The 15,581-nt window shown below is 49.0% G+C and overlaps 1 protein-coding gene across 3 annotated transcripts in view; it reads left to right on the top strand.

The window, feature by feature from the left end:
- Positions 1-15,581, top strand: part of PLXNA4 (plexin A4) — a 667,362-nt gene that overhangs the window by 304,182 nt on the left and 347,599 nt on the right. For all 3 annotated transcript variants that reach the window (XM_030574789.1, XM_030574885.1, XM_030574977.1), the window contains exon 4: positions 8,911-9,042. In XM_030574789.1, the coding sequence (XP_030430649.1) occupies positions 8,911-9,042 (132 nt within the window). The remainder of the gene's footprint in view (positions 1-8,910; positions 9,043-15,581) is intronic.

Here is a 15,581-nt window from a genome sequence, read left to right as displayed (position 1 = left end):
ACTCCTACATCAGCCCCTACTGTCCCAGGGGAGACCTGCTCCCAGGCACCAGCCAGCCAGCCACCCATTCATCCCAGCAGATCCCAGAGAAGCCTCTCCCAGCCATGGACCCCATGCCAGCTGGAGCAGCTCAGATAAATATCCTGAGTGCCAGTGTAATGAAGGAAGCTCCTTCCTTCTTTCAGCCTCCTGATCTCATGGTGTCAAGTATCAGAGGGTAGCCGTGTTAGTCTGGATCTGTAAAAGCAGCAAAGAATCCTGTGGCACCTTATAGACTAACAGACGTTTTGGAGCATGAGCTTTCGGGGGTGAATACCCACTTCCTCAGATGCCCCTGGATATTTCCATTACATGCATCTGAGGAAGTGGGTATTCACCCACTAAAGCTCATGCTCCAAAACGTCTGTTAGTCTGTAAGGTGCCACAGGATTCTTTGCTGCTTTTACTGATCTCATGGGTGTCTCAAAAGAACTTCAGAGCTGGCCATGGCCGAGGCTGTGAGTGGTGGAGAGGAGGGAGCCTGCATCTTTATAGATTAATAGCATTGTTTGCTCATTAAGGAGATCATTTTGAGGCCCATGCTAGCCAGAACGCTTGAGTGCAAGCATCTGTTTGCTACTGGGAGAGGATATTTATTGTCTGCTACTTCAATGGCTGCAAATAAATAGCCAGACCCAGATAATGTTCAAACAAACAAACAGCCAGCTGCCAGGCCAGGTCCCCCAATAGCTGACCTTTGTGAAGCATCATGCTGATGTTTTAATAGCAACCCGCCTTGCGGAATAAAACCCAAGGACTATAGTCTTCCGAGGAGCGGAATTAATGTCATTATGGCAGGGCCCTTTCCAACTGCCAGATTGACTTAGTGTGGGGTGGGTGGAATGGCCTGGGTGGATGGCTGTGTGCATGGACGCAATGTGTGTGTGTACATCAGATGTGGCATGCACTGGAAGTAGGGATTACTGCAGTGGTACTGGAGGTAGATGAGTTTGTGTACATGTTGAGCAGGTGAACGTGTGCCTTTATGGCCATTGGCGTTCGATGCGTTTGTAATGGGGCGGTGTGTGTGTACCAGATGTGTTTGTAAACCATGTGTAGAGGTGAGTGTGTGCTGGGTGTGCACACTGATCACAGGCAAGGGTGCACCGATGTTGATTGCAGGTGTGAGTGTGCGTGGGTGCGCACTGATTGCAGGTCTGTGTGTGTTGGTAGAGGGAGTGTGGGTATCCACTGGGTCGAGGAGTGCACATGTTAGGTGTGGGGGTATTTGCTGAGTGTAGGGGTGAACATGACTGGATATGTACGGGGTTTGGCGGTGCTGGGTGGCATGTGTGGGTCTACATGCAGGGGAGTTCCATTTGGGTTTAGTGTTCATTAGAACTCTCTGGAGATTGTGCCTGTCATTGTATTGGCACATCCCCAGCACTTGTATTAAATCGAGAGGGCAATTGGGTTGTACAGCCTCCGCCCATAGGGCTCCCTCCACACCACCTGTGTGTTATACAATGGACAACTCACAGTTCAGTCTCTCTTTAATCCTCATCAGCTGCTGGTTCCCCCAGTAGCCACTCTGCCGGGCCAAAGCCACAGGGAATCCTCATGGCAAATCCTCTTTCCTTTTTAAGCCTAAGCATAGGGGTGAGCAGAGACCCCTTGGATCAGTCAGTGTATGGGTGAGGGAGGTTGAAGTGGATCAATGCTCCATGCCTCCCTCATCCTCACACCCACTACAGCTGTGGGGGTGCAGGGAGGTTGATCTGTAACATAAATCTTGGGCATTGGATTCAGTTGCCTGCACAGATCTGAAGAGGGCCTAGCAGGTCTTCGTTAGTTCCCAGAGAGCTCACAGAGTGATGGTACTGGCACCGGGAGGCCTGTGGCAGAGTTGGACACAGGCCAGTCTCCTTCAAACACTCCTGGTATCACTCCGGCACAGTGGCTTCGGCCCTTAAAACTGATTCTTCCCTGGGCAGGAGGCCAAAGCCGCCCGCCCGCTGTCAGGCTCAGGTAGCTAATCCCAAAGGAGGTTTCTCTCCCAGAACAGCAGAGGGAGGTTGCTGTAGGCCCCACGCTGAGCAATGATTGTTTTCTGTTTTGATGAGCGCCTTCTTTATTTTCTCTTTAAATATTCCCTTTGCTGGAAACCCCACCATGGTGGTGTTGAGCTGGGACCTGGGAACCAGGAAATGGCTCTGCCTCTAAACAGAGGGTGAAACCAGCCAGGTGAATGTTATGCTCAGAACTGAGAGAGAAGGGTACATGCAATGGCTGCTGTAGTATGTTGTTGTGTAACATCCCTTTAAGCAGTTTGGGAGGCTGCTGCCAGAGGCCTGCCAGAGCAGCAGTGGACGTAGGTAGATAGATCCTGCATATTTGTACATAGTTCATACACGTGGTTATTTGGGATCTAGCTGCGCCATCATGGTTACCCCCTATTCTTAACATTGGGGACAGAACAAGGACTCAACAGCTGCCGCATTGGCCAATGCGGAATGGATTAGACCAGGGCACTCTGGAGCTTAAAGCACGAGCCTCTCTCTGCAACTAGAGACAAAGAGTCAGGCTCCCTGGCAGAGCCGTAACAGACTCGCATGTATGGGTTACATGTATGAAATGACCAACTCGCATAGCCAGGGAAAAGTGGATCCAATGTACTAACCCCATGCTATAATCTTCTTTTGTACTGAACGGTAGGGACAGTTTGGTTTCTGTACCTCAGCTTGTGTGCGTACGAATGAGTGTGTAGAACAAGGTTGATCCCTCCCTCCTCCCCCTATAGCTGCAGAATGACTTTGCAGCTAATTAGGTTAGCAGTGGCTGTGAAATCACATTCTTGCTTCTCCCCTAGTATCGCTGCTTTCCCTGTGCAAGGCTGCTGCAATTGTTTACCTGCACCATACATACAGGGGGAGCGCCCTGGGGACCACACACTGCGTCTGCACGGATCGGTAACTCCAATCTGCTGTTTCCTCTGCCTGCCTCTTCCATCTGGGTGCTCTTCTTCTCTAACGGGCCCAGCGCAGGGTGAGGCTCTGGCTGAGCCCGGAGGTGGTCATTGCTGGCTTACCTCTCAGTGCACACACCTGACCCCGGCAGCAGCGAAGAGTGATGGAAACCAGTGACCAAAGTAGCTGCTTGATAGGATTTCCTAATTCGTTTAGCCTGGCCAGAGATCAAGACGGGGAGCTGCGAGTCTCAGAAGGACGGAAACCCCATGGAGGGGGAACAGGTTATTTTGGATCACGCAAACAAGTAGAACTTGGAGTTTGAGGATGAAGCTGAGTGACAGGAACGGCACTGGGGAGTGCTTCCTGACAGTGATATCAACCAAGCTGAGGAATAGTCTCCTAAGGGAAGAGGTGGAAGGCTCTATCAGTTGGGCCACTTGAAAGTGGTCTGGAAAGAGCCCTGGGCCTCGGGAATGCACAGGAGGGAACAATCCTGCCTTGGGTGCAGGGTAGACTAGCTGGCAGAACAGGTCCTTTCTGGTGACTCGGCCTGCTGGGAAGCTCTTGCCACGTTTTGGGCTGTGGTCGTTTCTGAGCCAACGCACGGTGCCCAAGGTTTTAGGAAGTTTTTCCCCTTGGAGGCAGGCAGCCTAGATCCCCACACTTTTCTGCACTCCATCCTTCTGGTGTCCCCCATCACACCCAAAACCACCTAACACATTGCCCATACCACCGTCTGAGAAAGGTTTCACCTAGAATCCTATGGATGCTGTGCCTGAATTTGTCCATAGGGAGGCCCCACTGTGCACCAGCAAAAAAGTCAGTCCATGTGACCTCCCTGTAGCAAAGGGGCTCCCGCAAGGGAATGGTGTGCAAGGGGAAGGTAAGGGAGCCAGTTGTCTGTGATGCACTTCTGTATGCCAATGAAGTCATTCTCCTAGACCAGGGTTTCTAAAATGTGGCCACTAGTGGATTTTTTTGCAGCCACGACAGCCTCCTGGGTGGAGATGGGGGGCACGGGAGGAAAGCAGCGGCCCCTCCCTGCAGCACCCAGCCGTTGCACTTGGATGCATCACCTTGATGTTTGCTGGTGCTGCCAGCAGGGATCGGCATCCTGCACCGCACAGCCTCCTTGGGGGCTTTGGGCAGCGCCTCTGGAGACATGGGAGGCCAGTGTGCATGGCACTGGAGGACCCTGGGACTCTTCAGGTGGCTGGTGAGTTCCCGACCCACTGTCCCGGGGGTGGCAGGGCTCAGGCTTCAGCTTGGAAGGATTTTCAGAGCAGCCACCAGCAAGAGTTGGTGGCTGCAGTCTGCGGCCAGCAAAAATGTGTCGTGAGAACCCCGGCCCTAGACAATAATAAATAACAGGAGTAGACAGTGTTCAGTGCAGGAGTCTGTGATCTGACCACCTCCTGTAGGAGTTATTGAGAGTGACTCGGTCACCAGATCCATCAAGGTGACCAAGTGGCTGCAAATTCTTGAGCCTCTTCCAGTCTGCTCAAGGGTTAGCGCTACTTTCTTTCTCTTCCAGAAGGCAGATCTGGTGGGTGGAGCACAGGGCTGAGATCTAGGCACTTCTGACTCCGATGCCCTACTGACTTGCTATGTCATCTTGGGAAAGCCCTTTCACTGCTCCGTGCCTCAGTTTCTCCATCTGTCAAATGGGGGGGAGAATTCTTTGCTGCCTCACCTGGGATTGCTGAGGACTGAGTTCAGTTTGTATGGCCTGACCATCTCTACTCTCTGTTCATGTCCTCTTGTTCCTGACTCCAGTCTGTGTCTGTCTCTCCTTGTGCCTCTCTCTCAGGTACAGCTGGGCTCTGCTCCATTCCCACCTATTATACAGAATGACTCAGTAATTGATTTTCCTGGCTGAAAGATTGAGTTAAGAGAAACAAGCTCACAGACTGTGTGTAAGGGAAGGAAACTGGTTGGTTTCTCAGTTTTGTCAAGAGCCAGTGTCCTGTTGTTTCCTCTGGGGTGAGAGGAGAAAGCAGGAAGAGGGGAAGAAGGCCTGTTCTGTACTCAGTTGAGAGAGAGCATGGGAACTGGAAAGTGACTGACCTGGATCATTTAAGTCCTCGTAGCCCTTGGCCTGCTTTAGTCAGCAGCAAATTGAGAACACGAGTGCAGAGCACCAAGCTGTTGTTCATTCATCCACTATCATATTCACATTGGGCTTTCCCTTCCTTCCTTCCAGGAAGAGCCAATTACTCCTCCTGAGTCACCGTGCAGGGGAGAAGCAATGGCTGGGGCTTTCAGGCTTGCCAGCCCTTTGGTGGTTTGGCTGGCAAAAGGTCCCATAGCTTTTGGCTACTGGAGAATGGAAAGATTCTGTGAAATCAAATGGCAACAAATTCAAAACATAAAAGCAAATGCTTTTTTCACACAATGAGAAATTAGACTGTGGAATTCACTGCCACAGGATGCCATTGAGGCCAAGCATAAACTAATAATATTCAAAGAAGTGTTACCGAAATGTCGGGTTCGCCTAGCTGAGAGCCAATGACAGCCAGACAGGGATAAGGAAAGGTTGCTTTATTCTGCAGAAGAAAGGAGAGTTCTGTACCTTGATACAAAAAACTGTACTCTATACGAAAACCAAGAATCTTTTATACACACTCACACACAGGCTTCGATCGTGTTAGCATTTGGTTGGTTGTTAGCAAATCCTGCACTTCTGCACTCTGCTCAGCAAAAACCGTCTTAGAACGAGCTTCAACTGCCTCAAGACCGATAAGGGAAGACAGTTCAAAAGTTCGGGCTACTGTGTCCGTGAGGTGTCCAATTTCTCCTAATGGTTGCCAGCTATTACAAGGCTGCTAGCTGTTAGGGGGTCGCTGCTGACTGTCACAGAAGGATCGGACATTTATCTGGATAGCAAGGGTATGCAGGGTTATCTAGTTAATGTTATGTTGGGAGGGATCTAAAACCTCCTGCTTCAGGGTTTAAGATCTTCTTGGGGTTGGCAGGCAGACTACCCCACATCTGCCTACTGTGGGGTTTCTTGCACCTTCCTCGGAAGCATCTGCTTAGCCCATGTCAGAGACAGAAGACTGAAGTAGATGGACTGTTGGTCTGATCCATTATGGCAATTCCAGTGTTCCTAAAATCAGTCACCTCCCTAGATCATTAGTGATATTCTACTCTGAGAGGATGCCATTGGATGCCATGTTTGTGGTGGGTAATTTCTATGTGAAATGCGCTTGGTGGCAAGGAAAAAGCTCCCTGCCGTTCTAAGCATCTGCGTGGGACCCATTGCTGGAGTGAATTGCATGCCTCCTCATGTTTTTGTTGACTCCTTTGCTCCCCTCCTGACCCACTTGTTTGTCTCACCCACTTGAGTGTCTCACCCCCTTGCAGACTACAAGCTCTTTGGGGCTGGGCTGTCATTTTCAATATGTTTGTACAGGACAATGGGCCATCACCTAGTTGGCCTCTAGGTCCTATGGCCATATAATAATGGTATCTGAACACCTTTTCTAACCTGACAGCCCTGCAAACTCCATTGGCGTTCTTTCCTTTCCAGGTTTCAGAGTGGTAGCCATGTTAGTCTGTATCAGCAGAAACAACGAGAAGTCCTTGTGGCACCTTAGAGACTAACAAATTAATTTTGGGCATAAGCTTTCGTGGGCTAGAACCCACTTCATCAGATGCATGGAGTGAAAAATACAGGAGCAGGTATAAATACATGAAAGGATGGGAGTTGCTTTACCAAGTGTGAGGTCAGTCTAACGAGATAAATCAATTAACAGCAGGATACCAAGGGAGGAAAAATAACTTTTGAAGTGGGAAGAGAGTGGCCCATTACAGACAGTTGACAAGAAGATGTGAATACAGTAGGGAGAAATTAGTATTGGGGAAATTAAATTTAGGTTTTTGTAATGACCCAACCACTCCCAGTCTTTATTCAGGCCTAATCCGATGGTATCCAGTTTGCAAATTAATTCCAGTTCTGCAGCTTAACGTTGGAGTCTGTTTTTGAAGTTTTTTTTGTTGAAGAATTGCCACTTTTAGGTCTGTTATTGAGTGACCAGAGATATTAAAGTTTTCTCCTACCGGTTTTTGAATGTTATGATTCCTGATGTCAGATTTGTGTCCATTTATTCTTTTGCGTAGAGACTGTCCAGTTTGGCCAATGTACATGGCAGAGAGGCATTGCTGGCATTCCCTGGCATCATCACCAGTAACAAAAGGTTTGCAGGACATGCCCTAGATGAGACTTGGCAACCCCCTGGCAACCATACGCTGGGGATGCAGCAGGAGGAAAGGCATGCAGGTCTCCCTCTCATAATTCTTTTGGGCCTGCAGAGCAAACATACACTGAACACACACAGAGCAGATTGGTTGAGTAATAAGCTGCTGCTACTACAGGGTCGCTGTGGTTTTGATACTTGAGAGGTTTGGTCTCAAATATCCAGCCCCACATGTCCAGTCTCACCCATCTGCATCCTCAGGTGGCCACTTTTAAAATCTCCCGCCCTCTCCGGATAAAATTGTCAGATCATAACGTTTGGGTTGGGATGCTGTCTCTGTGTTAAGACTCGTGTCTCATAGACTCATAGACTTTAAGGTCAGAAGGGACCATTATTATCATCTAGTCTGACCTCCTGCACAAAGCAGGCCACAGAATCTCATCCACCCACTCCTATAACAAACCCCTAACCTATGTCTGAGCTATTGAAGTCCTCAAATCGTGGTTTGAAGACCTCAAGCTGCAGAGAATCCTCTAGCAAGTGACCCATGCCCCACGCTGCAGAGGAAGGCGAAAAACCTCCAGGGCCTCTGCCAATCTGCCCTGAAGAAAAATTCCTTCCCAACCCCAAATATGGCGATCAGCTAAACCCTGAGCATGTGGGCAAGACTTACCAGTCAGCACCCAGGAAAGAATTCTCTGTAGTAACTCGCTATGTCTTCGTTCAGCCTTTTAAGACACTGGCACTTCAGTGTCCATCACTGATGCTATGATTATGGGCTCAACATGGGCACCTAGGCATGCAAGAAAAGCCCATCCAAATAGAGAGTGCACTGGAGCTAAACCTTGTGCCTCGGAGCCCATGGTCTGTGTGGTCCCAGCACCTCTCCAGTTTTGGATAAGCACTTAGTGGGCTTACTGGGTGGGCGTACTGCCGTGAGCATGGTTCTGACGGTGATCCTATGTTACAGGAGTGTGTGTATGGAGAACGGGGTGTGTGTGTGTGTGTATAGGTAGTGGGTGTAGGTGTGTGCATATAGGGAGAGGGCTGTGAGCTGTGTGTGTGTTTGCTGGAGGAGTTTCTAAGCAGCTGTGGGCTTGCAGCTGGATCTGAATCACAATGTGCAGTTGAAATGACAGCCCTATGGAGTTACAGGGCCTTATCTCAGTGCGTCATTTGCCAGTGGGGACTATGTCACGGGAAGGAGTCCATGGGCAATCCTGTCCTTGCCTTTCCTGTGCAGTCCTCTCACTTTGGGGCCTGGGTGGTGTTTAGGGATGGAAGCACATTGTGTGTGTGGATAGATTATCCCATGAAACCCAATGTCTGCAATTTCTTGTAGTGCCACCTGCTGGCTAAAGGAGAAATATCCATTCACATGGAGATGTTCCACCTCTAACCCAATAGGAAACTTACTAAAGCATTATTTTACCTTTACCTCTGCTCCTCCATGCAAGCCCCAGAGCTGGGAACGTTGTGTGAGGTGAAATGTACCTAGGACCATCCTCGTAGATTGTTACATAAATTACCCATCCCTCCAGGATGTCCTGGACGAGGGTTGGCTCCTAGTATTAGCCTTTGGCTGGGAATGCAAGGAACAAGACTAGCAATGTTTGGGCTGTGATGGCAGCTTCCCCTGGAGTGATCTATGTTTCCATGGTGGAGTGAGCTACTAATTCATAGCCCACTGATTGGCTTACAAACCCTGTGCCAGGAAGGGAAGACACTCATGTTCTCTCTCCCCATTTGCCCTTGCTTTGCAGATCCGCGTAGATGGCCCCACCAATGGTGCCCTGGAGTATGAGATCGTGCAGGTGGTGGACACCGGCCCCATATTACGGGACATGGTCTTTTCAGTGGATCACGAGCACCTGTACATCATGTCTGAGAAGCAGGTAAGCCTCCCAGGTTGTTTGGGATGCTTAGAAAGCCTTGATTCTGTGGCTGGCCAACTGGCACCCGAGTGTCTGAAGCAGCAAGTGCAGCCACTAAAGAGATGCTGAGGCTTCAGGGAACATCTTGTGATATGTTGGGTTTAGAAACGATTGAACTGATATTTGTAGTGGGCGGGCACTGAAGAGTGCAGTAGCAGCGCTGAATTACACTAGCAGGTACGTTCTTTTCGCTTCAAGTAGAATATACGAGGGGCTGGAACCTCTATTGGGCAGAGGGAACTAGAGTCTGGGGCAAAGATGTTCTGTGGGGGAAATCTCAGAACCAGCCACACTAGAGGTGAAAGTTTAGGCAGAAGTTTATGTTGTGTTGTTATTTAAAGTACCAATAAAACCAGACATCAGGAAGGGAACAATTTGTCATCCAGGCTGAGAACTCCACCTGCTTCCAGCCACCTTCCCTTCCAGGCCTATGGAGGGGGCTTGCCTTGCTGGGTGTGGGAGATTGCAGGGCTGCTGCAGTGTATTGTTGTTGAGAGTTCTAAGGGGTTTATATTAGGTGCCTGGGCACAACACTAATTTCCCAGAGCTCTTGAAGTCCGTTGTGCGTTATGAGGTTTTCGGGGTGGGGAGGTTGTATGAAGTTTTCTAATGCGCCCATAGCTTAGGACAGGGGCTTAACCAATCACAATCAGTGGAGCTGGGCAGGCTTGTAAAGCGCTTTGAGATCACCATCTGGAAAGCATGAGAAAGGGAAAATGTATCATTGGTCCTTTGTGTGATAAAGGAATGCTCATGCCCTGCTTGCCACTAGATGGCTCTTAGTGGGACCAGAGACTGTCAGCAAGGGTGCCAATGGGGATAGGGTTTTCTGCATTCTGGGAGCCTGTCATAACCTGGTCCCAGATTTGGACCTTAGCGTCCAAAATATGGGGGTTAGCATGAAAACCTCCAAGCTTAGTTACCAGCTTGGACCTGGTATTGCTGCCACCACCCAAAAAATTAGAGTGTTTTGGGGCACTCTGGTCCCCACAAAAACCTTCCCTGGGGACCCCAAGACCCAAATCCCTTGAGTCTCACAACAAAGGGAAATAAATCTTTTCCCTTCCCCCCCCTCCAGGTGCTCCAGGAGAGATACACAGACACAAGCTCTGTGAATCTAAACAGAGGGACTCCACCTTCCCCGTTCCCAGTCCTGGGGAACAGAATTACCTCCCTCTTCACCCCAGAGGGAATGCAAAATCAAGCTAGTAAATCTAACACACACAGATCTCCCCCCCCTGACTTCTTCCTCCCACCAATTCCCTGGTGAGCTGCAGACTTAATTCCCTGAAGTTCCCACTAAAGAAAAACTCCAACAGGTCTTAAAAAGAAAGCTTTATATAAAAAGAAAGAAAAATACATAAAAATGGTCTCTCTGTATTAAGGTGACAAATACAGGGTCAATTGCTTAAAAGAATATTGAATAAACAGCCTTATTCAAACAGAATACAATTTCAAACACTCCAGCAACTATATTCATGTAAATACAAAAAAAACCCATATAAATCCTATCTGATCTTTTTGTACTTACAACTGGGAAACAGAAGATTAGAAAGCAGGAAATAGAAATCACTCCTCATCTGAGAGAGCATACAGGCAGACAGACCAAGAACTCAGACACACAATTCCCTCCACCCAGAGTTGAAAAAAAATCCTGTTTCCTAATTGGTCCTCTGGTCAGGTGGTTCAGATTACTTCTTTCCAGGTGAAAGAGACGTTAACCCTTAGCTATCTGTTTATGACAGAGCCACTGACTCATTTCATGGAGGCCACCTAGCAGCCCTCAGATGGTAACAGTGACAACCAGCTGGCAAATCAGCTGCCTGTAGGGGTCCCTAGTCCACTGCCAGTCACCTGAGGGGTGCAAGTCCCTTTGGGTAGGACAGGCTTTGCTAATTCTTTCCATTCAGCGGAATTCCTTTTCAGTCTCCCCTCCTGCCCAGTTCCCTACTCCCAGCCACTCAGGAGTCAGACACAGCGTGTGCTTTGAAAGCCTTCCTTAGCCCTCTCCCTGTCCCAGGGTCACTCTGCATGCACCAATAGCCAACAGCCTCCTGGAGGGAGCAGACCTTCCTTCCTCTGGTACTTTCCAGCTCTCTCTTTCCCCTCTCTAGCAGCCTGGCATCCACTTTCCTCCCAAGCAAGCCCTCTTTATGTGGGTACCCCTATCCTGGCCTGCAAACTAGGGACTGAACCTTCAGAGCTGCTACTGCTTGAGCTAACCAGCCAAGCCACCATAACTGGAGCTGTAAGACAGTGGCTCTCAACCTTTCCAGACTACCGGACCCCTTTCAGGAGTCCGATTTGTCTTTTGTACCCCCAATTACACCTCACTTAAACACTACTTGCTTACAAAATCAGACATAAAAATACGAAAATGTCACAGTGCACGGTTACCGACAAATTGCCGACTTGCTCATTTTTACTATATAATTATAAAATAATTATACAATATAAATATTGTACTTAAATGTTGTTGTCAATATTTGCAGTGTTGTTGTAGCCATGTTGGTCCCAGGATATTAGAAAACAAGGTGAGAGACAAGCTTTCAAGTTACACAGAGCTCATCTTCAGGTCTGGGAAAGGTACTCGGAGGGTCACAGATAAATACAGCCTTGAGCAGATTGTTTAGCATAAGTAGCTACAGTGACCTTTTAACACCTCTGCAGTCGTAGGACAAAAAGGGAAGGTTAGTGGGTAACAGATTGTTGCAATAAGCCATAAATCCAGTAACATTATTAAGTCCATGATTTTTAGTGTCCAGCAAAGTTATGAATTTAACCTCCTCATGTTTTGAAGGTGTTGTTCGGGGTTCCTTGGAGGACGAGGACTGAGAGGTTAGATACAGAGTGATCTCTTTATGAGATGTGTTTGCCCACAGGTGATATAGTGTTCTTGTCTTTTATCATTTTTCTGTGTGAGTTTATCTGAGAGCACATTGATTGCCTGGTTTCACTCACATAGTTGTTATTGCGGCGTGTACTGCACTGAATGAGGTATATCCCATGTGGTAATAGTGTAGAACTGATAAATGAAATTGTTTTTAATTTATTAATGTAACTTCTGTTCACCATCCACACTACATTTGCCTACACGGTAACTTCTGTTCCACATTGTAATTCAAACCCCATTTTAAAACACTCACTCCATTTTGTAAAAGCTTCCTCCAACCTTCATTTTTGCAGACCCTGCTGTAATCTTATTAGTTTAGTTTAGATGTGTGAATGAGGTATGTATGGATGACGGAATCAACCTCCAGCCCCAGCCTGTCCTGATGAGATACAGTTCAAATACCAACGGCTGAAGACCTAGACAACAGCCCTAAACAAAGTAAGAAGCATCCACCCTAAAAAGAAAAGGACAACAGAACAACAGAAGGAAGATCAAAGCCAGGTTCAAGGCTGAAAGTCACGCCTGCAATTGATGGGTGATCAATCCAAACCCAGAGGCAGCATGACACAGCAAGACCTATAGACTTTGAATCCAAACTAAAAGCCTATAAAAAAGAAGGGTGAGATGAGAGACTCTGGGTGACATTCTGCTGCCAACATGGAAGGACATCAGTGCCTGCCCAACAGAGATCCAGCTTGTCCTTGTGCCCGGCTTTCCTGGCCAGTTAGCCACCACAAGCTACGAACCCAAGCTACAAAATCAAGCTATGAACTTAAGCTACCTTCAGGACTGGTAACTATGCAGCAGCTGCAGAACACCTGATGGATGTGTGTGTGTGTGTGAATGTGTGTGTATGTGTGTGTGTATAGGTATTAGGTATAATGTGTGTGTATAAGAATTAAGATATTAGTTATTAGTCATAAATCAAATTGTTATCATAATAAATGTGGTATTTTTATCTTGCTCCCTGAAAAGATCCTGTGTAGTTTTGTCTGTACAAGAATAGGCCTGTGTAGGGCCCATGGATGTTGAAAGGTGTGTTGTGGAGGGTTATCGATCTTGGTAGCAGTGGAGATATGTGTACAGGTTTTGCATCTGTTGTTCTGTCAGGGTGAGTTGGTGGGTCATGATCTCTAGGGAGCTTGCTTCTGATGATGAACTTGGGGAGGCTGCAGGGTTGTCTGAAGGCCAGAAGAGGGAGTTTGGGAAAGATTTCTTTCAGGATGTGGTCCCCATCGACTAAGGGTTATAGGGTATGTCTACATCTAAAATTTTGCAGCGCTGGTTGTTACAGCTGTATTAGTACAGCTGTATAGGGCCAGCGCTGCAGAGTGGCCACACTTACAGCAGCCAGCGCTGCAAGTGGTGTTAGATGTGGCCATACTGCAGCGCTGTTGGGCGGCTTCAAGGGGGGTTCGGGGAACGCGAGAGCAAACCGGGGAAGGAGACCAGCTTCGCCGCGGTTTGCTCTCACGTTCCCCGAACCACCCTGCAAACCGCAGGGAAGGAGACCTGCTTGCACGGAGGTTCGGGGAACGCGAGAGCAAACCGGGGAAGGAGACCAGCTTCGCCGCGGTTTGCTCTCGCGTTCCCCGAACCCCCCTGCAAACCGCAGGGAAGGAGACCTGCTTGCACGGAGGTTCGGGGAACGCGAGAGCAACCCGGGGAAGGAGACCAGCTTCGCCGCGGTTTGCTCTCGCGTTCCCCGAACCCCCCTGCAAACCGCAGGGAAGGAGACCTGCTTGCACGGAGGTTCGGGGAACGCGAGAGCAAACCGGGGAAGGAGACCAGCTTCGCCGCGGTTTGCTCTCGCGTTCCCCGAACCCCCCTGCAAACCGCAGGGAAGGAGACCTGCTTGCACGGAGGTTCGGGGAACGCGAGAGCAAACCGGGGAAGGAGACCAGCTTCGCCGCGGTTTGCTCTCGCGTTCCCCGAACCCCCCGGCAAACCGCAGGGAAGGAGACCTGCTTGCACAGGGGTTTGGGGAACGCGAGAGCAAACCGGGGAAGGAGACCAGCTTCGCCGCGGTTTGCTCTCGCGTTCCCCGAACCCCCCTGCAAACCGCAGGGAAGGAGACCTGCTTGTTCGGGGAACGCGAGAGCAAACCGGGGAAGGAGACCAGCTTGATTACCAGAGGCTTCCTCAGGTATGCTGGGATACCTGCTTATTCCACGGAGGTCAAGAAAAGCGCTGGTAAGTGTCTACACTTGATTACCAGCGCTGGATCACCAGCGCTGGATCCTCTACACCCGAGACAAAACGGGAGTACGGCCAGCGCTGCAAACAGGGAGTTGCAGTGCTGGTGATGCCCTGCAGATGTGTACACCTCCTAAGTTGCAGCGCTGTAACCCCCTCACCAGCGCTGCAACTTTGTGATGTAGACAAGCCCATAGTCATTTAATGATGCATCACAGGGGTTGCATATCTCATCAATATTTTTTTCTCATTTTTTGTCAGACTTTGAAATATCAAAGATAATGTTGCTGGAGTATTGTCCAGCTGTGCCACCTAGCTCATGGCAGTATTGCCAGATCCATATGACACATGGCTAAACTGGAGCTAAACAAGGTGAAGTGGCCTGTTTAGGGATACAGGGTGGTGATAGGGCTGAGAATAGAACCTAGAAGTCCTGGCCCTAAACTATATCAAACCACTGTCCCTGTCTTACAGCGCTGAGGGTGGCCAAGCTATTAGGGGTAGCCAACAGAGCACAGGGTGTTTTTATTTTATATATGATCTGATTTGGTGAAACATTCAAAGCAACATAAGCCAATGCCTGTCCCTGATGCTTTCTGTAGGGCAGCCAGCCGTGCTGGTGACAGCATAACTACCCTAGTAAGGATGTTCCCTATATGCTCATGATATCTTGCACTTCAGGTGCTGAAATGAATTAGCATTTGCAAGGGCTGAGCAGAGAGAAGGATGGGCTGGGGTGGGGTGGGGGTTGAGAGCAATTCCTGTGGCTGTGGTGGGTATTTGTTTTTCATAGAGATTCCCAGGATACTGTTAATTGTGCTGCATATAAACTGCCTGGGTTGTGCCCACAAAGTGCTCCTGGCGTCTTCAGGCCTGTGCAGAACCGGAGGTGAGATTTCTCCCCGAGAGTAAGGGGGAAAATGGGCCCAACAACGTAAGCTGACATTTCCAAGCCTGGTCGAGAGTTGGATGCTCAGCTAATGATTAGCTTTATAAGCTCAGCTCAGTCCCTAAACTTTCCCTGGTATCACATGACAGCATGCACATGAGCTCCAGTGCCAGGGCTAGATTCCCACTCAGGTCATTACTTCCTGCCTCCCCAAACCCCCTTGCGACTGTAGTTGGGGGTAGTATTCCTCTTCACGGCCTGTCCTGAACTGTTCCGCAGTGTTGCTTTATGCTGTAAGGCCCTGATTCAGTCCCTCACGTAGGCACGTGCTTAATGTTAAGCACACGAATAGCCACTGGGACTACTTCTATGCGTCAAGTTAAACACCGCTTAAGTGCTTTGCAGTATTGGGGCCATGATGCTCAACCCTGACATTCCAGGGGCAGCTGCAGATCATGGGTGGGTGAAGTGATTCCTCTCTATATAAAACACGCTGAGATCCTTTAGGATGAAAAACCCTTT

Source organism: Gopherus evgoodei, chromosome 1, assembly GCF_007399415.2.
Source record: "Gopherus evgoodei ecotype Sinaloan lineage chromosome 1, rGopEvg1_v1.p, whole genome shotgun sequence".
In the NCBI taxonomy this organism is placed as follows: Eukaryota; Metazoa; Chordata; order Testudines; family Testudinidae; genus Gopherus; species Gopherus evgoodei.
This window is presented reverse-complemented; position numbering and strand designations above follow the sequence as displayed.